Source organism: Sceloporus undulatus, chromosome 4, assembly GCF_019175285.1.
Source record: "Sceloporus undulatus isolate JIND9_A2432 ecotype Alabama chromosome 4, SceUnd_v1.1, whole genome shotgun sequence".
Lineage (NCBI taxonomy): Eukaryota > Metazoa > Chordata > Lepidosauria > Squamata > Phrynosomatidae > Sceloporus > Sceloporus undulatus.
In genome coordinates, this window is record NC_056525.1 from 107,497,678 (window position 1) to 107,521,333 (window position 23,656).

Below are 23,656 nucleotides of genomic sequence, written 5' to 3' on the forward strand. Positions count from 1 at the left end.
ACCTGGAACAACTACTAAGGAAGATCAAAGAAGAGAGTGCAAAGGCAGGTTTACTGTTGAACATAAAGAAAAAAAATGACCACAGAGAACTTACACACATTCAAACTAGAGGAAAGAGAAATAGTAAAAGAGTTCTCAAAAAGAGATCTGGGATCAAACATTGATCAGAACGGGGACTGCAGCCAGGAAATCAGAAAAAGATTGAGAATGGGGAGGGTAGCTATGAGGGAACTAGAAAAGATCCTAAAATGCAAAGACATACAACTCAGCGCAAAAGGCCATTGTATTCTCTATTATCATGTATGGATGTGAGAGCTGGAAGTCAAGAAAGAAGATAGGAGGAAAATCAACTCATTTGAGATGTGGTGCTGGAGAAAGTGCTGAGGATTTCATGGACAGCCAAAAGGACAAACAAATGTGTGCTAGAGCAGATCAGGCCAGAAATATCCCTAGAAGCCAAGACGATAAGACTTAGACTGTCATACTTTGGACACATCACGAGAAGGCATGAATTGTTAGAAAAGACAATAATGTTGGGAAAGGTGGAGGGAACTAGAAAATGGGGAAGGCCACATGCTAGATGGATGGACTTAATTAGAGAGACCACTAATGTGCGTTTGCAGTAGCTGGGCAGAGCAGTTGAGGACAATGGAGGGCTGGAAATGCTTCATCCATAGGGTTGCCATGGGTCGAGATCGATGCAAAGGCAGTTAACAACAACAACAACAACAAGCAATACAAAAAGGCACTTTCTCTGAGATCCAACATGTTTCCATCTTTTGTGGAAAGCCCCCTTTGTTAGGCAGAGAACATTCAATCTCTCAAGTGAAGCCTCAATACTTTTACATTAGGAAAATTAAGAAAAATTCCCAACACTTTTGCCTGATGAAGAAACCAGTGGCACTTTGAAAGTTTGCATCATGTATTTTGTGCATTTTGGTTGGTCAAATAAAGGTATCCAATATAGGTATCACTGTTTTGTGGATGTTATTCTACTTCACTTATGTTTGCATGCCAGCTGAGCTAATTCAGAGAGATAAAACAAAGGCTGAATCTGACTCCCTGCCCTGTCCAGCATGGCTATAAACATGAGCTTCTCTCTGTGGGAAGCTTAGAAAGATTGCTCTGTTGGCTTGTCATTTGTGGAACTGCCTTTTCCCACAAAATGGGCTGTGACTCTTATAGGAGAGCCTGGAATTCATTCATTTTTAAATCTCCACCTTCTAGTGGATCCTGACATTAAAGTGAAAAGGCAGTTGGAGACAGGCTTTGGACCTGCTGGGGCTGGTGCAAGGAAAAGGCAGACTTCAGAAGAATAGCAGAGGTTGCCTCAGGCACTCCGGCTATAGGAAAGCAAGAGAAGGTAGTCTGAGGAAAGCAAAGCACTTGGAACTCCCTCCGGTGCTGTCTGTTCTGGACAGTTGGTTGGAGATATATTGGAGTATGCCTGAAGAAGCTGAAGGCTGCCAAGGCAACATGGTGGGATGTGCAGCAGCGAGGGAAGAGATGAAAGCATCCTAAGCTGAATGATCCAGTCCAGAATAATGATAATGATAATAATAACAATAGGTGATTGTGATTAGAATATAAATGGTTGTTATCTCATTGTGTTTTTGTGTTGTTATTATGTTGCAGACCATGACTCTCAAAGTTCAAAATCATTCATTCCATTTTTGGTTTGTGTTAGTCAGTGGGAACCATAACAACTGCTTGTCCCAAGGCAGGGTTGCCTTCTGTATTTTTGCACATTTCCCCCCCTTCTTCGACCTTTCTGTCCAGCACTGCTTTTCAAATAGGGTAGAGCGAATGAATCATGAAATGAACAAATGGTTTGGTGGGTTCATTATGAAGAGCTCACAGTTTTCTGTTGAGATGTGAAGGCTTTTTTTGGAGGGGGACGGGACAATGTCCTGCTCAGAAAATTTTAATCTAGCCAAAAATAATAATAATCAGTGAACAGAGAAATCTGCAGTAAAAAGGCCATTCATTTATGAAAATCATTGGGTGGCCTAGATAAGCTTTGCCTCTCAGCATCTGCTTTTCATAAGTCCAGTGCTAGGCAGCACAATGTTGAATTATGTACAGATAATGTATGCAGATGTTGGTGACCACTGGAACAGAGCCTTATGGTCTATGAGGTATAGTCTATATTTTAAAAAGAACTTTCCAGGCTCTGAGAAATACAAAGCATTATAAGCGATAAATTGAAACTTTTGATTAGCTTGTTTGATAGTCTTGTAATGTGTAATGATGAAAAGTTGTATAGAAAAACCCTTTCAGGTGCAACATTGTCTATACTCCTTAAGAAAGAACATTTTGCCACAATGGTATTTTTCTTAAATTATTATTTTTTTTAAATTCTACATTCATGCCAAAGAATAAAATAATGGGGAGAGAAATGGCAGTGCTGAATGCTGTCCAATTGATAAATATTCTTCCTACCCCAGTACTCTGAACTCTTTTAAAACAATCCTGTTTTTGCTTGCTTTGATCTGTTGTGTCTTTCCATCCCTGAAAGAAATTTGGGGGAATTTGCTGATAATCGGAGCACATCATTTTACTCAATTTGGGCAGGAGAATGGTTGGGAACTAGCTAACAGTTTTATTTTAAATGTTAACTTTTCAGTTATTTACATAAATTACAATTTTTTAGTGCAAGTTGTCATCTTTCGCTCATGGTGCATTTCCTCCTTTGGAGAGGGTGCTTACATGGCCTCACCACTCCTTGTTATCTGGTATGCTTAGAGAATTTGAGAACTCATCCACTTTGTATTAGAAAAGCAGAAGCAATAAGGTGGACTTGTGATGCTTCTGTTCATCTCCAAAGCCAAGCCTCAGGGATGCTATCATTCCTTGAGACATTAGTATATGATAAAGACTGAGGGCGGGAGAGTGTCTTTCCTCTTCCAAGACCAGGAAGCCTGTGTGTGAATGACATACATACACTTTTCAAGGCAATGCTCTCAATATCAGCACATGGCTCTGTGTCATTCGTGCAGTGTGTGAACAGAGCCCGCCCATAGGTAGCATTACTATGAAAAACATTACCAAGGATTCTATTATAGTATAGTATGGGAGGATGTCTATCGAGGGAGTGTTGACAACATGGGTTTACTGCACCAGGTAACACCAATCCTAGTGAAGCTATCAATCTCAGGTGAGGGGCTTCCTAGTCAAAGCCCACTAACAAAGCCATTCTGATTGCAAAGATAAAAAGTGTTTGAAAAGGTTACTCTGTTTCAAAAGTTTTAGTTTCGTCAGTAAATGAACACTTCCCCAGTGTTCTGATATATTCAGACATTGTTCATTTGGCCTTCCACGACTGTGCTTAATAAGAAGCATTCTTTTAAATAAAATTGCATTTGTTTAAGATGTCCTATTTATAATGTAATAACCTCATTTTATGCTAATAAAAACTGTTATACAAAGCTCACCATAATATAGCTATATTTTTCATCTCACTTGTATACACATACTCAGTCCTCATTTGTATTCATCAGGTTTATAGCCTGTAATTGCTAATATTGGAAAAACAAGGGAATTACCTTTCATTCCCCAGAGGCAGACTGTGTGCTTCGTCTCTGATCTATGTACCTTAGGACATTTTGAGCAGAGCGTATTCTGAGCTGTCTATACAACTGAAGTTAAAGCATTTAAAGATTACAGTCTCATGGACCTGGAAAAGAGATAAAAAATTGGCTACAGCCTTTTACTTTTGTACTGTTGATCTGGATTGTTCCTTTTGCTTCCTTTCCCAGCATTTTCTTCCAATGTTATCACTTATAGATATCTTAGAACAATGCAGATATTTATGTGTTTCCTTTCAGTTTCTTACTTTATTATGGAATTGATTCTGGTATTCACGCATGGTATGAACTGTGTATGCTACAGTTTGAATCTCACATTTCTCTACTCTCATAACAGTTTTTACAGATCAACTGAGTGGGCATCCCATTTCATCTGAAAAAGGGTGGTGTTCTTTTTTGAAAAGGTTTAGTCTGTGATTCTCCCACTTTGTATAGGACTTTAGTGTCAGGATGATGGGAGTTGTGGCTCTTCACCTGGCCTGGAACTCACCACCTGGTTGTGCACCACGCTGACCAGTTTTGGCCAGTTGTTGTATCTTTGCAGAGTTGCAAGAACAGGCTGAAGACCCCGCCAAAATCTCCAAGCCTTCTCACTCTTGCTTCCACCGAAGTCTTCACCCTTCTTCACCAGGGTCCTGCTGGTTCTGTAGCTTCACCCAAGACACCAGACAACCTCAGTAGTCTTATATAAAAGATCTACTTTATTTTACTATATACACAGCTCCAAACAATACTCTACTACCCACAACTACAAACCCACAATTACAACCCACAAAATGCATTGGATGTATAGTCCTTATTATAGCCATATCATGGTACCACCTACTGTGGTCTGTTTCCACCCAGTAGGCGTGTACATCATTCCCATTGGTTCTCCTTGTTCATCCACAATTAATGTTTCATCATCTCCAGCCTTGACCACTTAACAATTGTCAGGTGTGTCCAATTATTCACTATGCATTTCTTGTCCTTGGCACTCAGGACTTGTTAATTGCTTTACCATTCACACCTGTGTGGTTCTCAATTGGCTTCTGCTGAGTCACTTTGACTCTCACATACAAGTTATTTCACTACTGTATGTCCCATGTTGCTTTTTCCTTAACATTTAGGGCTGAGGTTCAGGCCTCAAGCAGAGAATGAGCAAAAGGGTCCCAATACAGCCGAGCTGTATATGGAAATTTGAGATAAGTAGGGTAATTAACTAATGAATTCTCCTTCCTCCGAAAAACAATTAAGACCAGATCCCTGCAGCAAGAGAAATGTATGGAATTCTGTATTGTGCAAACAAAATGAAAGCTTTGCAATGCTTTTTTTAGATTGTGCCTGGGGCAGGGAACCATCCAATATAAGTTGTATGTACAGCGCTGTGTAAATTTACAGCGTTTATAAATAAAGGTTAATAATAATAATAATAATAATATAATAATCTTTCCTTTCTCCCTCTCCCTCTCCCCCTCACCTCCTATTTGACCTCTCTGTGTTGCACAGGGAAAGTGCAATGATCTGGGCCCGTTATCAGACCGCCAAAAAGGGGTGGTCTTGGGCCGTTGCCTGTGCAGCGCTGAGGAGCCGCAGCAGCCAAACCGCGTGACTCCTCTGTGCTGCAAAAAAAGAGCGCAGAAATCGCGCTCCTTCCGGCAACCCGGAAGAGACATTGCAAGTGCCAAAGTGCGCACTTGCGATGCCTCTTCTGGGTGGAAGTGCGGACGCAGAGCGTCCGCTACGTTAAGATGGCGGCGCCCATGTGGATAGGGTGCTGCCATTTTGACGTATCTATTACGCGTGAGGGGCAAGGCGCGTCTGAGAGTGCCGCCCCTCGCACGTAATCACGGCGCCTCTTGCGCCCGTCTGTAACGCACCATGGTTATATACAGAGAATGAATGAAAGGTTCAATACTGTATATAGTCAGGTATAAGTCTAGAAATTTTAGTAAAAAAGTTGACCCCAAAAAAACCTGAGTCGACTTATCCATGGGTCAGTGTAGTGTATACTTAACTCTTATATCAAAAAAGTAGTACCTTGATAAAAGCAAAAGTGTAATCTGTCCAAGACGCACTGCCCCCCTCTATTCTCTCATCCCTCCAGCCTTTAGGGTAAGACAAAACAGTTATGCTGCTGGAATGTGTAAGTTCTTTGGCATTGTTTTCCTTTGCTACATCATTTAACTCCTTTGTTACATACCCCTGGTTTTACTCTTGAATTATTGGGTCATATAAAAATAAATAATTTTGGCACCAAAACCTGCCCTTGACTTATACATGAGGTCGACTTATAGTTGAATATATACGGTATTCCCCCTCCAATGGAGCTACCTACTACATCGTTAATAAAACATGTAGTTTGGCCTCTACTTCTGTTATAGGTCCAAAGGGACTTAAGTGCTTTACTACAATACTTGAAATAGTCATAGCAATAGCAATAGCAAGTACATTGCTATATCACTTATCAGTGCACTCAAGCACTCCTTAAGTGGCTTGAGCGCACTGTGTAAGCTCATTGCCCTCAACTAGCTGGGTATTCATTTTAGCAACCTCAGGATACCAGGTTGAGTCAACACTGGGTCCTGGCTGGTATTGAAGTCACAACCTTCTCGTTTGTGATTGAGTGGCTGCAGTATAGGCATTTAATCACTTGCTACCAAGAAAGGCAAATATCAGAACCAATGACAGTCCAGTGGCTTCTTATCTAAACCATGATCTCTGATGTCTCTTCTATGTGACTAAATTAACTCTTTATTTTTATTTTTATATTTTCATTCTTGGACACCTTTTCTAAAGAGATTCTATGTTTCTGTACCTCTAAAATCTGAAGAAATTATAAACAAAGCAACACTCACCACAGAACAAATTGTAGGGATGTACACCAATTAACTGATTTAAGTTCTCCTCCTTCACCTTTTCCTTTTCCACTTATCTTAAAAGTCTGCTATTTTAAAGTAACTGAATCCTGTCCAATCCTATACAGATATATCTCAGTTATCAAAGGCGGGTTACAGACCACCCAGAAGGAACAGTCTCCCGCCACGGCCATTTGCAGTGTCTGGAACCGCAGTGTCCAAACCGCACGGCTCCCGGACGCGTGTAAAGAGGAGCACAAAATTGCGCTCCTTCCTGGGCCCCGAAGAGACGCCGCGAGGTACTATTTGCGCACTCGTGCCATCATTTCTGGGGCGTGATGTGCGGACGCAGAGTGTCTGCTACGTCAAAATGGCGGCAGCCGTGTGGAACGCCGCCGCCATTTGTTACGGACTCTGTCCATATAGGAGTAGGGGCATCTAGAAGAGACACCCCCTTTTCAAACTGGGATGTCCTGAGGACGTCCGAAATGGCAGTCTGTAACCCGCCAAAGTAAGGCCTGTTCCGCATGGCCGTAAAGTACGTCCCCAGAACATACTAGGTTTAGGAAAGGGACGTACAAAATGGCAGCGCCCTTCTACACAGCGGACGGCCATCTTGATGTCGCGGACGCATAGCGTTCGCATGTCCCGCAACGGAAGTGACATTGCGAGTGCGCCATTGGCCACTTGCGGCGGCACTTCCAGGGCCCAAAAAGAAGCTGCTTTTTGTGGCTTGTTTTTGGTGCGTCTGGGAACCACGCGGTTTGACCACTGTGGTTCCCAGATGCAGCAGCCGACGGCACCAGCAGAACGCCCATTTTGGGTGCTCTGTAACGCACCTACATAACTGAGGCTTTACCTCTTTAACAGACACTTTACTACGAAAAGCTGAAATAACACGGAAAAATAGTGATAAGTTCTTACACCAGGGGTAGGCAACCTTTTTGAGTCGGGGGCCAGGTTGCTGTCCCTCAGACAACTGGGGGCTGAAGCAAATAAATAAATAAATAAATAAATTTAAAAAATTAAATAAATAAATAAACCGGGAACAATGTGGGACAAATTTTCAAATGGAGGACACTTTTTTATAAAAAATGGAGGACACGTGAAAATTTGCTGATTTTTTACAAATGTTAATATAAATGCATTTTTCTGAGGCTTCTATGACAATTGTCCCCCCTTGCCCTTGCTTGCCCCCGCTTGCCCCCCTTCGCCCCTTGCCCCCGCTTGCTCCCCCTTGCCTGCCGCTTGCCTCCCTCGCTCCCCTTGCCGCCCGCTTACCCCCCAAAGGCCCCGCACGCTCGGTCCTGCCGTGGCGCAGGGCCTTTGGCCTCTTGCGCGAGGGCGCAGGGTCAAAGGCTGCTTGTGCAAGTGGCCCAAGGCCCCGCACCCTCACCATGGGCCTCTTGTGCGACGGCCCTTGCTTCTCGCGCGAGGGCGCGGGGCCAAAGGCCGCTCACGCGAGAGGCCAAGGCCCCGCGCAAGAGGTCCTGCCGCTGACTGCTGATTGCCTGCGCCGGCGGCAGTTGCCGTCAGGACCAGGCTGGGGCCGGTCCCAAGGCCTCGCCGCGGGACGGCCGGATCTGTCTTACACCATAAGAAAACAACATGTGTTTCAGCAAACTTTTTATTCAGAATTAGAAATACCAGGTATAATGAAACAACCAGGTCAGGTAAGCACTGCTTGAGTAAATTAAAACATTTGAAATCTTTTAGACTGCTTCATATCTTCTTCCAAAATCCATCCAAGAAGGTTTTTCAGCCTTCACTTTTCTAATAATTTCCATTTTGGTGAGCAAATTAATAGGTCTATGCTTTTTTAACATGCTGCGGGAGTTGGTGAGGTTTGTCTTCTGTCCCTTGTATGTCCGTTTTGCTGTCTTGTATGCTCCTTAAGGGACAGCAGCTGCTGTTTACCTTGCCTGTTGTGAATGCACTCTGGCTACAATTGGATTAGGTAGAGTAGAATCCTGATCTTTCTCTACTCAAACTGTATTGCATTGTTTACTACATATATGCTTCTGCAACCCAACAATGAAAGTTTGTGTTTCTGCAGCCACCTTCATTATCCTCTTATGCCAGTGCTGCTAAAAAAAAAAACATCTAGCCAGTCAGAGGCTGGAGGAAAGAAATGAGGGGCTGAGCAGAATAAAATGAATTTGTAAAAAGAAGAGCATCTTTCTCTGAGGCTTTCTTAGCCAAGGTGTGCTTGTACTTAGGACACCAGAATGGTCTTAACTTGCACTGAAAAGATGACGTGTTGTTGGGGCAGACATATCGTAATTAAGAAAACACCACTCTTTATTTACCTGACCTGTCCATGCCTAGGTTGCTGGAATTTCTTTGTGTGTATATAGAGAATAGTAAACAATAATAAAGCCTCTTTGCATATCCACTGTTGTTTCAACCAGCAGACTGGAAAATCTTTTCTTTCACCTCTAAACTGAGGATCAAGGGAGATTATCAGTGCAACAATCATATTTTTAAGCACATAGAAACTATTGGTATTGGAACAATCTTTATTACAGTATTTCTTCAATATGGTTGGTGCTGCACTGTAAGCAGCAATAGATTAGATTGAGAGCCTATTGATAGGCTTTGCCCATCAATGAAAAAGTACACAACAGTGAAGAATTGAATGAAAAAGCAGTAACAGGATGGACATGATAATGTGATAAGGACTGGCCAAAAACACTTTTATTCTGTTAAAATTCTGCTTTGTGCAATAATCTCCAAAAAGACACCAACCTAGACACCTTTACTTTTATGTGCACTTGGAGCATCGAATTGAATGATTCCAACTTAAAACTGAGAGAATAATAGTATGGGTAGATCAAAGGTACATAGAGAGAGGAGTGCTAGACAGTTTTTAAATTGCCCAGTATCCACGCATTTAAAGGTAAGGATGGCAGCAGTTGACAGCATGGGGATAACAATTTGTACACATGTGGGTGTTTGTGTCCCTCTTGGGTAGGGCCATTAAATCCATAGTGGACTTGGCTGTGACTTGGAGAGGCTGCCTTTCCTGCTTAGACTGGAGTTGAAATCAACTATGGCATCCTTCCTAAAAGATTGTCTATTGGTAACTTTAAAATATTTATCCTGAGCTACCTGATATCATACAGTTATGTACATGGAATATTTTTGGTGCAGTATGAAGCTGTGTGGTTTCTCCCTCTCCAATGAACTTCTAAGCCAGAGCCATTCCATAGCAAATAGTACTTTTGTTGGTTATTTCCAGCTTCCTGAAATAAGCCTGGAATTTTAGCACAAGATGCAACATAGAGAAACTGAAAGTTTGATCCCTAGTGTCTCAGAATGGTATTATCACTAGTATTTTGACTTGGAATAACACAAGTTCATGGCACTGCAGTAGTGATTTTTTACTTTAGGTACCTTAAGGCAAACCAGTCAGTCAGTGAGATTTGTTCAGTAGGTTTGCTTTTGCCTTCCTCTGAGGCTGAGAGAGTGTGACTTGCTTAATAGTATGGGAAGCCAATACTGTATAATGTTAGCACTTCTTGGTAAACTAGCTTCTGTGACTGGTTATGCTGGTGTGTCAGATGACAGCACTTAGTGCATTAGTCTTAAATTACATTCTAAGAAGCCTGCATTAGTTGGCAAAATAAAAAAACATCACTAAATTTGTTACTGATTAAACTTAAGCAGCAGTAACTTGAATACTGATTTGCCCTGCAAGTTAGATCTGAAGATTATTAACTTTTCACCGGCTGATACACGATATCACGTCTGAATTTTTTGTTTGTTTGTTTGATAAACATTCGTAACCTTTTTCAGGACAGGACCTTTACTCATGGCAGTTTGATATTAAGCCAGTTAAGCTTTTAGGATGCTGCATAAAGAAGGCAGTGCATATTGACTTCATTGATTCTCTAACCCTCTTGAATATGGTGTACTTTTCAAAAGGGAACTAAATGTATGGCAAGATAACCACCATTTAGCACTGGAATGTTTCAGATATATTCTGTTGTTTTGGTGGGGAGGTTTGCGAGTGTGATCTGAAAAGTTTGCAGTTTATCAAACCAAACAGTTCAAATGGCACTTTTTAAAACAAATCAAGTGGAAGTCTCATTTAAATGTTGAAAGCTAAACAATGAGGCAAATGAATTTTCCATTTCTTTTTCTCAGAGCCAGACTAAATGAGAGTGCATAGAGTGAGTCGGCCACTTCAGGCAACACACTTAATTTGTTTCTCTTTTAGTCTTATTGTCAAGTCGAGAATGAGATACTTATGGGATTTTTGGGTTCCTGGACCAAACAGATTGGCTGTGCTTTGGATACTATACACCTTAGCTGTTGTTAATTTGACAGTTCCCTGCCCTCCTGCTTTCAATCTACAAAAGACATGACACAAAAGGAGAAGAGAATGGCAGTGGGGAAGGGCATCAATTCCAGCAGATACTCCTGGTTACTCTTTTCCCAGGACAGTAGCAGTTGGAATGGGGGTCGTTCATCTGTATCTGGGGCTAGGCATGTTGGATCTGTGACTACTATTTCTTCTCTTCTCCAAGGTCAGCATGTGGCATCTGCCCTTATTTCTGCAGTGTGGCAGTGATCCTTGACTGAGGCAGCTGTGCTTCAGGAGGCTATACATTTAGGACAGCCCTGATCACTCTGTATTTCATAGCATTTGCACTGGGGTCATTTAAGTCTGTTTCTGTTTTACACTAGAGATAAACTGCTGCTTCTCTCTACTTGTTTCAGCCTTTTCTAGTGAATTAATGGTTCTAGCTACTGCTGGAGTTTTTATCTAGGTAAAGTACACAACCATTGCCTAGTGACCATTGTCTATAATCCCTTTGGAAGAATATCTTCCTGGGATTAAGATTTGGCAACAATAACAATGAATTGTTAAAGGATGGATTACCTTACCTATAGCGAAAGAAAATTTATTTAATGCCAAGAAGGGACATGATAGCATTCATAACTGTGTTGTTATTATTGTGCCTTCAAATTGGCTTTGATTGATTCAGCTTTCAGAAAGAGAGGTATTCAAGATAACCTTTCAGTAATTGTATGGCTCTGGCCTTGCAAACTCAGGGTTCTGGCTTCCTTGATTCAGCCATTCTTCCTGTAACACAGTCTTCCTCTTCTCCTGCTGCCTTTCATTTTCCCAGACACTACCTTTTTTCAAGAGAGTCATGATAGTCCCAGTTTATGACAGCCCTTTGGTCTTCTAGTGAGAGTTCAGGGTTAATTTGCTCTTGAATCAATTCACTATATTGGGGGAGAAAAGGATGATGATGATGTGATGATGATGATGATGATACTGTGGCTTTGTCTCCTACTGACAGATAAGATCATGTTTTTCCACCTCATAGTGGTTTTGGTTGGTTTCCCTCCACTTCGATCTGTTGAAAATTGCAAGATAATCCATCAGGTTCTGAAGTAAATGAATTAGCGGTGTCACCAGTTTACCCAGATCTTGGAGTACAAAAACAAGACAAATATCAGTGAAGCAGGGTCTGCAGATTGTAAATCCCAAGCCTTATTCATTACAACTGATCTGTAACTACAACAGTGATTTACCATTAGACCAACAATTTATTTAGAATGTTTTAATACTGTACTTTGAATATTTTAATGTACTTGCCATCTCCTTCCCTTATTCCTCATGCCTTCAGTTTCTTTTTTCTTAATCTGCCATTTTGATCCTTTGTGTTACTTTCAAACCAGTCTACAGTTTGCTTTTGCTGTAATCCATTATCCAGTCTGTTGACTCTTCTTGAGCTCTAGTGTTGGTGAGACAGTAGTGTGTTCAAAAGCATCCCTACCTAAAACCCCAAGATATCAAGGGACTGGTAGGTTCTCGAATTTATTCCTGACCTGCTAACATTCCATTGTTGCCATAAGTCTGGACCTCCAAACCGGGACAAATGTAGGATAAATTTTTCAAATGTAGGGCACATTTTTTAAAAGGAGGACATGCAGAAAAATGATGGTTTTTTAAATGTTACTATAAATGCATGTTCTTAGGCATGATAAAAATGGAGGACATTTGGGCATTATCCTAGACAGATGGCAGAAATGTACTTTCCCTTTCTGGCCACCCCCCTTCCCCCCATTCCAAACAGCACACATTTGGGCATTGAACATGGCTTACTTAACATGGCCTCTTGCTTATTTCAGAGCTTATTCGATAACCAGACTCTTTGGGTTTCACACTGAACATGCTATGCATTCATACTGAATATGTCAAGGTGGTTTAACAAAAGAAGGGATTTGCCCTCGGATTCAACTGTACTTCTCAGAAGTGTGTACTTGGTCAAGGGACTTTGGCTTTTTTCCACTGCGCATGAGTTTGAAAAATAGAGCAACTTACATTGGTCGGCTGCGCTCACACGGTCATCCTCCCTCTCCTTTCCTCCTCCTCTCCTCCTCTTCCTCCTCGTTCTTCTCCTCTCCTCCTCCTCCTTCCTTCCTCCTCCTCCTTCTTTCCTTCCTTCCTCCTCTCCTTCCTTCCTCCCTCCCTCCCTCCCTCCTTCCTCCTCTGCCTCCTGGGCCCAAGCGGAGGAGGAGATGGGTGGTTGTCTTTGGCATGCTCCCTCCCACCTGTGCGCCAAGGCAGCAGGCAGCAGCCACCCACCTTCACCTCGCGCGCCTCCGTGCGACCACGCTAGGCGCTTGGCTGGCTGCTGAGGCAGGCCAGAGGAAGAGGCAGAGGTGCCTGCCTGCTTGGTGCCCTCCCCACCCGCCTGCGCGCCAAGGCAGCAGGTAAGCAGCCATCCATCTCCGCCTCAGCCTCCTCCTCTGCCTCCGTCTCCCGGGCCCAAGGAAGTGCCTGCACGGTTGCACGGAGGCACGTGAGGCGAGGAGGCGGGGTGGTGGTGGCTGCCTGCTGCCTTGTTTTGGCCACGCGGGCGGGGGGAGTGCGCCAGGCAGGCACCTCCGCCTCCTCCTCTGCCTCCGCCTCGCACGATTTTGCACGACCGCGCTGGGCGCTTGGCTTGGCCCCAGCAGGCGGAGGCAGAGGAGGAGGCGGAGGTGCCTGCCTGGCTTGGAGCGCTCCCCGCCCGCCCGTGCACCAAGGCAGCAGGCAGGCAGCCACCCACTGCCTCCTCCACGTGACCGCGCTAGGTGCTTTCCTCGGGCCCGGGAGGCAGAGCTGGAGGAGGAGGAGGAGGAGGCGTCTGAGGGCCCACTGGCTGCATGAGCAGCCGCATGTGGCCAGAAGAGAAGGAGGTGGAGAAGGAGGTGGGTGGGCGTGGGTGGGGCAGTCCCACCTTTGGAGCAAAACCAGACCGGGACCGGGACAGGAGCACCAAAAGTGGGTTTGTCCCGCCTACCGGCAGGATATGGCATCCCTATTGCAAAGGCACTTATTTTAAGGGAAGATCATGCAAACACCCATGTGCATTCCCTCCTCCTCCTATGTACAGTCTGAAATCATATGATTTCATAGGAAGTCTGAATTCTAAACTATATATTTAGCAGTATGCAAAGGGATCATGTAGTACCTTTGAGTTAAACTGAAAGAAGAAAGTTGGTAACATGAGTTTTCTTAGACCTACATGTTTGGAATGGAGAATCCCGAGACAGACCTATATAAGCCTGTTGTGTATGAGAATGACAATTCAAATGCAAAACCTTGTGGGTATGGAGATGAGGAAACCAGTTCAGCATTAATGACAGTCAATGATGAACACTCTCTGTTTCCCACACTCCATTCCAATATACATTCATATGGTTATCAACTCTTCTTGGCTTTAAGCAACATCCTTCCTCCTGCCTTTGTCCCTCAACTACCATAGTTAAAAACTAAACTTGTCACTTTATCTCCATATCAACAAGGTTTTGAATTTGAATTGACATCCTCACACACAAGCATCTTATATAGGTCTTTAGCTGGATTCTCCACTCCAAACCTGCATCTGAGGAAGTAGGCTCAATTCTACGAAGACTCATGCTACCAGCTTCTTTCTTTCAGTTAGTCTCAAAGATGCTACAATATCAGTTTTCATACTGATTCTCCAGACTAACATGGCCATGTCTTTGAATTCTATATATTTGGCAAATACAATAAACCTAATCTAGTCTGTGTCCATCATGCCTCCTCTTGCACTAATTTGCCATGTCTGCCTTGCAAATACTTACCACTGCGTCCCCTTTGCAGTTGGGAGCCCTGTGTTTCCTACCTGTGTCTCGTACTGACCTGAATTGCAATGACTTAGGGAGTATGAAGAGGTTTCTGTATCTACTATTGTCATATTTGTTCATTGGCAATCCACATCTTAATCAGGCTGGATTAGGTCAGGCAGAATGGTGGCTAGAAGACAAATGACTTCTGGTGAAGCAAATTAGAATTCTGAAGTGTGAGCAACTTGTCTTTATCAAGTGAATATAATGTAAAGATGCATTGAAATGCTTAATGAAATTAACAGAAAATAAATATTTTGTAGATAATGCATTTGTAATGGCATTAGTTATCATTTAGCAGTCTTCTGGGAATAAATTACAATGTATTGAAACACCTTTCTTTTGGTGGTGAGAATAAATTGCATTTTTGAATGCATTATGAGAGGTTCATCCATAGAGCAAACCAGTGAGAACTTCTGTTCATGCTTCTCTTAGCAAAATTTGTTCAATTAATCCTACTTGAGTCTCTTCCCACCCCCAACTTCTAATATGCTGCTCCAAAAATCAGATACACTTTATGAAAGCAATTATTTATAATGAGCTATGGAGCCCTATCAGATATTATCAGTTCTGTGTCAAACCAAATTGCTCAGTGGGTTTAGGACTTGTTTTAAGCCAGTGCTTTGAATTCACACATTTAGTCAACTGCATGCAGAGTGGTTTGTTCTGTAGTCGCATATGTTTGCATCAGTGAGGAGACAGAGTGAACATGTTAACTCAGCATTGTTTTTTGCATTGTTTTTTGCATCAGGTGCTTACTAAGAAAGATTCTGCTTTATTTTTTGTCATGATTCTTCTATGTCCTGCAGAACCAGACACTTCCTTTTTTTTCATCCTAGGTAGATTTTGATGGCCACATCTGAGCCAAGTAGTAATATTTCTATGCATCTTATTCATTTATTCATTCATGTATACGCCACTTTTCTCCCAACTCTGGATGCAAACCAACAAACAAAAAAACCTTGTGTTTTTATATATATATACCATTGCCTGGTTTAAGCCTTTGGTATAAGGAGGAACAAAGATATGGATGACCAAGGTGGTGTTGAATATAGAGGTGTGGTGATAGCTCAGCGGTAACTCAGTAGTACAATGCAGTTTGCCTTCCATATTTGCAGCTTTGACTTTTGTGGATTTGATTGTTCACACATTTGATTAATATGTTATCTTTAGGTCCTCTAGCATTATCTTTGCCAGAGGTTGGCTATAGAGTCATGCTGGAGGACATAAAGATTCCTAGAGAAAACACTTCTCTAGGTGTTCGTAGTTCCTTTCTCTATGATCAACTTCTGCCAGATATTGGTCATAGAGATGCACTGGACTGGAGACCTAGAGATTCCTAAAGTGGTGTTCTTGCAGGTCTAAAATAGTGTTTTTATTTGTGGTTTTTTCCTCCCACTTTCATGTGGGGTTCTGTGCCCTTAACCCCAGCAAATGTGGAGGACCCACTGTATATGGTTTTTATGTAGAAGGTTCTACAATCAGTCCTTCACATCTCTAGTTTGTGATCAGAAACAATACCACCAGGTGAGCTTAGAGAGCCATTGCTCATTAGAATTGACAGTTAGATAGACAAATAATCTGACCTGATATGAGACAGCTTATTATTTTGAAGACACACATGAGTGCTAATGGTTCATTGTATTTCACAAACTAATATTAGTCCCGTTAGTTTTAATGGAAGTCTGACCTGGTTTAAACCACTTTCCTATGGATATGAATATACTTCCAAGTTATGCTAGAAGCTAGTTGTAGCCTTTGTTGATGATATTACTGGAACTAAAGCAACATACAGCATTAATGATGTAAAAACCGTGATGTGCACTCCATGGTAATCAGGGCTGGGGAAATCCTATTAGCAGCATGAGGCTAGCAGTTGGACTTTTCCTTTGGCTAGGGGGATGTGAATAAATAGTCCTGCACAAAAAATCTGTTAGATTCAAAAACATCCCCCAAAAGAGAAGAGCTGGCACAGTCTCTGCCATATATTTTCAGAAACCTGGAGTGGGGTGGGGAGAAGAAATCTTTTTCTTTAGCACTTATAGTATGGCAATGAAGTAATATATATCTGTGCAAAAGAAATCACACCCTTTTCCTCTGCAACATCTTCCATAGATGCTCGGGGTAGGGTGGAGATGAGTGGTTGTTCATTTTGCCATAGCCTGTAAGGGGAGCTGCCTAAAAGAAGCTTAACATCATCCTACTTGTCTGTCTGCCCTTGTCCCAGTTCGCTAAATATCCCCACTTTGCTGAAAGAAAAAAAAGCTTTCAAGGTTAAAAATATAATACAGTGATAAGGCTTGTCAGCATGTTATAGAGACAAATTTGAGAAGTTCCTTACTTTTAGGACTTTGAAGACCAGTGTGGTGTAGTGGTTTGAGTGCTGGACTACAACTGGAGAGCAGGATTCAAATCCTCGCTTGTGCATAAAAGCCACTGAGTGACCTTGGGCAAGTCACAGTCTGTCAGCCTCAGAGGATAGCAATGGCAAACCTGCCAAGAAAACCCTGTGATAGGTTTGCTTTAGGGTCGCCATAAGTCAAAAATGGCTTGGAGGTACACAACAGCAACAAAAACAACACCTTGGCAATGCAGGTCTTGCTGCCTTTTGTGACAAGGCAATATATTTGTAGACTTAGATGTTAATAGTAGTGTTGAAATCATTGTTACCTGATCACAAGATTAATTTCAAGCTCAATTAAAACAGATGTCTAGGGAAAATTCTTGGATACATATTTCTCACTGTGGATCAACATTCTTAAGATATTTAGCTTAATTGTTCTAATCTGCTCATTACTTTTGGAGAAACAAATAACATATATTCTGATTGTTCCCACTTGGGAGACAGATGTACTTTATAATATACTGAACACTGCTTGCTGTGAAGGATAACATGAAAAGTGTATTACTTAAAAAGAAAAAAAGAAGAAAGAAAAAAGAAAGGTATCAAGTCAACAAATTTAACTTTCTCCCAGCATATGCTCTAAAGCCCACCTTACTAGTTACAGTTTGATCAGGTGGCTGTTCCCCTCATACCCTTTCACTGCCCTGATTTGGCAGGGATAGTTCCAATTAATCCTGTCAACCCACTTTTCAGCTATTTTTAAAATGTTCTAATTTCTTTCTCTTCCTTTCTCCACTTACTTCAGTTCCTGCAAACTGAGTTCAGAGCGCAAAAGTGATTGCACTCCCTTGACTCAGCAAGGGGAGAGGACTGAAGGGGCCAGAATCTTGCCCTTCCCTGCAGGGTCAAGCAAAAGCATACATCTGCAACCTCTCCTAGCTTGTGTGTTCTTCCTCATTAATAACTTTTGCCATCTTGACCACACTCCAATGTTGCCTAGCCACACATGTCTCAGTTTTCATGGAAGGCATGCCTGTCCATCAATGTATGGGTTGTTGTAGCTTAACTTTGGCTGCACATGTTTGTGTCTTGAGATAGGCAGAGGATGGCAAAAGAAAGAAAGTATGAATTATATCAAAGAGCAAGACAACAACGATTCCTACAGGTTGCTCTCGATGTGATGAGTCACTCACCTCTCAGTGGACATCACTGGAAAAATACTCTCTTTGTAAACACCCCAAACAGTTCTTAAATTATATTCCAAGCTCTTTTCTTGAATCTTATTCCTTCCTGATATGCTAGACTACAGCTACCATTACACCCATCCAGTGTTGCTTTGCCCTGTGGAAGTTGTGATCATCTATCGGAAGCATGCCAAGTTAGGGAAGGGCTAACTACATCACATACTTGTACAGTGGACCCTTGTTATACGCTGGGGTTTGGTTATAGGATCCCCTGTAGATAACAAGTCCCATTAAATATGACATAGCAAAATGGCGTCCCTTATAAAAAATGGAAAATGAAGGTTTGATATTTGAAATTTATACCTTTTCTGAACATTTTCAAACCTTGGATGCTTGAATCCATGTATAAAAAATATGTGTATAAGAAGGGCTGACTGTATAAGGGACTGACAAATCTGTTTACTGTAATATATAGCAGAGAAAACCAGTGGATAGTAAAGTCTCTTAGCTCACAGCACTTCTCAAGTGTGTGTATGCATATGCAAGTGAATACCTTTGCCAGTTTGATCATGGTATTTCGAGGTTCAAAGTGAGCCACAAGCCAGTTAGTATTGGCTGATCTGATAGAATAAAACATGCCATATAATGGCATGTCCCATAGATCAAAGTGTTAAAATACCTGAAATAAAAAAAGTTTGAAATTATTTGGGAATCTATGCTTTTCTGACTTTATAGTCCAGTAACATAATTTAATTTCTAAAGTAAAAATGGGACTAGCATGAAAAAGTTAAATTATTTGAGGCTCATTGGAAACAACAGAACAGATTAATTTCAAAACTGCATCCTATTAATTTTTGTGAGACTTAAATCTGACAAACTTTCTTTGGTTTGGGATGTATATCTGCAATTTTATATTTTATTTGTGTCTGTATCTCAAACCTTTCATTCACTTACTCCAACTTATATGTAATAAATTCCTCCCTTTTCAAATGAAATGATTGCTAGTGCGCTGAGAAATGTTTCTTACATCTGTACTGTGAAGATACATTTTTATCAACTTTAATTTGATAAATGGGCATTTTGTGGCTACTTTATAAAACCTGTGTGAGTATATGTAATCTATGAGTCACAGAGACAACATATTGCAATAGATCTAAGTGAACTGAATAATCCAAACAGTTTTTCTCTTCTGTCTGTTTAGTTCTCCCCCCTCCCCCTTTTTTTGGCATAGATATTCTTTCTGTTTTTTGCTTGTGGAGGCTTTGCCTGGAAAGTGACTAATAAATAATTGGAAGAAATAATAAATAAAAGGATTTGGACACCAGTTAGCCAATCTAAAGTAGGCTGCCCATTAAGGTTGCCAGGTCAGGATCACCCCAGGCCTTGAATTTTCTGGACCAAAACCTGAAACCTAGTGTTGGTCTCTGGTAATGTCATTAAACATTATACATTTATTACTAACACCACAGTTGCTCATAGCTTGTCATTCAAACACAGAAAGAGAGAAAGAGAGAGAAAACACATTTTTTTTCCTGTTTGGAAATTAAGTCAGAAACCTTAGCTAAAAGCGTTGTTCCAAGAGCAAGGTGAAATGAGGGGATTATTCCTTCTCAGCTACTTAGAGAGATAGGCTAAGGAACATTTAACCTAGCCTATTCCTTCTCCACTGACCATTCATTCACTCAGGGGCAAAACAGATGGTGGGTAAGGAGCGACTTGCTGCCGTCTCTGCTCACCTGGTTGGGAGCATTGCAACTGTATATCACAACCCCAACCCAGCCTTTTCCCAGCGCAAAAAAGAGCAGCAGAAAGCCGCTCCTTTTTGAACTGGGGAAAGGGTGCATTGGCTGCCACGGTGGTGTTTTTCAGCATTTCTTTGGTGCAGCATATGTAAACGCTGTGATGCCAAAATGCCGTTGATCCACCGCGCATGCGGTTGGCCATGCAACTTCCCGGCAGACTGGGAGAGTTCTGCTGTCTGTTTTGCCCCTCAATCATGCAGAGATCTCACACATTCCCTCCCCTCAATCTCCTCCATCATTTGGTTGCTTGCTCATATGGAGATCTGCAATGTATGTATGGGAGGGATGTGAGAGAGAGTACATGAGATCTTTGAATGAGCAACCAACCCAGGGATGCCAGGAGGAAAGGGAATGTGTTCCATTTACTGAAATAAAAAACAAAGACAACACAGTCCTGATCGGGAGGAGGGGAGGATCAGAGAGGGACAGAGAAAAAGGAGCCACAAAAAAAGTGACATGGGGGGGGGGGGGAAGAGAAAGACGTAGAGGAAAGGTATGACTGGTTAAACCCAATGTCACATTACTGTGTTTTTGTGTGGAGTTAATGGGGTTGCTGTGGATTCATTGAAGAGCAGGAAAATGCAGTGAGGCCAATTTTTTTTTGGTTGGTATAGCCTAATGAAGAGTTCTGGAGAATTTTTTTTCTCAAAACATTAGCAACAGTGCAAATTTGAGGAAGTAATGAACAAGTGTCTGTTACTGCTTTCAAAGAAATAAGGAAAATAAATATTAAAATCAAGGAACAATTTTTTCTGTGATCAAATGAAATGTTGTCTTTTTAAAAAAGCCACCCTCATTCCAAAAGAAGAAAGTATTTAATAGGTGTTTCCATACCCCCCGTGTTACTCTATCTTTTCAATTGAAAATATTGTTTGGGGATTTCTTAGGGAGAACTCAGTGCTCCCTCCTGGCCATCACACTGGCAATCTGAGAGGTTTATTTTCTCTGTGCCTTCCTTGGCTTCTGAGAAAAAGAGATCTTCTTGGCCACTAAGAAACAGGTAATAGACTACATAGACTTGTCTCATTGTTATTAACTTTATTTATATTGTACCTTTCCCCCCAAAATGAGACTCAAAGCAGTTTCCAAATTACAATATAGTTAAAAACATGCAAAAGATCAACATTAAAACAACGTTGGAGGCAATTTAAAACATGCAATTAAAATAATAAAAAGCAATTTAAAACACAGTAGGAATAAAAATAATACAGCATCCTCTTAAAAGCCCTTTCTTTTAAAACCTTCAAATCCCCAAAGGTTGTTGGAATAAAAAGCCTTTGGCTGCCTCTGCCTTTGACAGAAGGGGACAGTAAGGAATGGATCGTTCTAGCTTTCTTTGGAAGGGTGTGCCAGAGGCTAGTGGTAACCACTGAAATCCACTGTTCCTGTGAAGGTGGTGGGATTGAGAGAAGGGCCTCTCCTGAGGATCTTAGGGCTTGGGCAGACTCATATATGGAGACTCAGGCAGTGTCTACATGGGCCAGAATATTCTGGCCTTAAGCTGCCCCCCCCCCCCACTCGCCAGTTACCTGGCACTCTGGAGAGACACCGGGTTGTTCCCATGTGTCCCCCCCGTGCTACCCATCACAGAGTTGCTGTCTCTGAGGCTGAAAACAAGGCCACTACAAGGCAACCACCATCAGTCACATATCTGGGTGCCTCAGTCTGATCTCAAAAGGAGCTAATGCCTCTGGTCACAGTGGGTGACACAGTGGGACATGTTGTAAACAGCATTGCTTTGGAGAGCTCAGTATCTTCTGGGAAGATCTGAAACAACATGTAACTTTAAAAAAACCATTTTAAGGGTAGTATACCATGAGTTTGTAGCTAACTGGCTATACATCATCTGGATGTTTTGCACCAGAAATGAGGATTGGATCCTGCATTGTCCAAACCGATTGCCTGGAGGATGGGGTGGGTGGGGTAGGACATGTTTTATGCCCTGTGCAGACCCATCCTCATTCGGTTATATAACCTAGACCTAAACTATCTTTGAATTGTGCCTGGAAATAAACTGCCAGCCAGTCAAGCTGTTGTAGCAAGGGAGTGGTATGCTCCCTGTAACCAGCCCCACTTAACACCAGCTGAAGTTTCATGAATACTTATCAAAAGCAGATCCATATAGAGCAGGTCACAAGGAACCAAAGGGGATGACATCAGTCATTGTAGTAAAATCGGGCAAGTTCAGGAACAGACATAGTGGGTGCACTGGCTTTAAGGGTGCCAAAGCTCTCCTGGTCATCACAGAAACCTGGCCTCAAAACAGTCCAGGCATACATCTTCAACTACACATGCTTCCAAAAATACATTTACCAACTAAGGCTCCATATCCAACTAAGGCTGGCTTTATAAGTACTAAGATGCAATATGAAAAGTGAGCTTCTTAGGAAGTCAGTTCTGCAGCCACTGCCTACAACTAACTGCATTCTGTTGTGCTACTGGAAAATTGTGGCATATACAGAGCTGTTCTGTTGCCCATCTTTTACTTTGCTGCAGATGGGCAGTTTGCTTGGCCTTAAATAGACTTCTCTGACATAATAACTTTCTTTCTTTTTAATTAATCATCCTTTTCTTTTGAAAGGCACCTAGAACAAGTCAGGACTTGAAATGAGAAAATTATGATGTATGAAACGATGCTGATTCCAGAGGCAGGTGGTTAGGATAACTGGAAAAGGCCATCATCTTCTGCCAGTGAATCTTTTCAAGGTTTTTTGTTTGACTTTTCAAAAGTTTTAATTGGAGCTGCTTTACATTAAATGTGTCACAGTGTCAGGGAAGCATTTTTTTGTAAGATCTTATATGACTTAATGGAATTCTACCCTGCAAGGCTTTCATTTCCCAATGACACACTGAAAACCATATAAAACATTTTACAATATAGAAAGGATCAATCTAAAGTTTTAAAGTGATCATAAAGATATAATAAAGAAAGGAGAGGCAGAAGTTTAGGGGAGAGTTTGTTTGTTTGTTTGTTTGTTTGCTTGTTTGGTCAGACAAAGTAGAACAATGAGACAGATTGCAACAGAGACCAAATATTATATCCAACTAAGGCTGGTATTATTTTATTGCTTTAAATGGGTGTGGAGAAAAAGCAGATTGGGATGTTGACAACACCCAATCAGAGTGAGCCTAGCAACAGTCAATGGGAGCCTAGCAAAGAAAATGTGGGGGCTACTCGCAGGAGCGGGTATAAATAGGATGAGTGAGGCTTGTGTAGAAAGATAGGGAACCGAACCGAAATTGAATTGGTGTGGCTGAGAAAGTCATAAAGTAGCAACAAAGTTTAAAAACTCAGATTCTAGTCAAAGGTTTTATGTGAAACTGTAACTAGAGGCCATTTATAGAATATAGTAACAGATACTGTAAATCTTTGTACAGTGGACCCTTACCTTATGAGGGGGATCCATTCTGCCCCCCCCCCCCCAACCCGGCATAAGCTGAAAAATGTGTGTTCTAGCCACTTTCAATATAATGGGGCTTGTGCTTGTGGCGCAGCAGAGCACGTGCACCATTCGTTCTTTTGTCGCACAGCTTCAGTGTAAGCTGTAATCGTTTAAGCAAATAGACACTGTATCAATTCTGAATACCATACATAAGAAAGATACTGTAATCAACCATCTTGTAAATAAAGTTTTCTCTTTTTTTTGGTTCAATGAGTGGTCACTTGAGGCATTTTAAGAAACTATAAATAAAATGCTACCAGGAATTAATAATACTTTCATTGCCGAGAACACTCAAAATAGTG

The 23,656-nt window shown here is 41.7% G+C and overlaps 1 protein-coding gene across 4 annotated transcripts in view; it reads left to right on the forward strand.

The window, feature by feature from the left end:
- The window catches only part of DPYD (dihydropyrimidine dehydrogenase), a 617,920-nt gene that overhangs the window by 18,180 nt on the left and 576,084 nt on the right, over window positions 1-23,656 (forward strand). The window contains exon 2 of one of the 4 annotated variants that reach the window (XM_042465740.1): window positions 15,991-16,108. The exons of 1 other annotated variant lie outside the window; for it this stretch is intronic. In XM_042465740.1, the coding sequence (XP_042321674.1) occupies window positions 16,016-16,108 (93 nt within the window). In that variant the 5' untranslated portion in view covers window positions 15,991-16,015. Of the gene's footprint in view, window positions 1-15,990; window positions 16,109-23,656 lie in introns of those variants that run through there. 2 more of the 4 variants (XR_006103752.1, XM_042465741.1) reach the window with 2 other exon arrangements.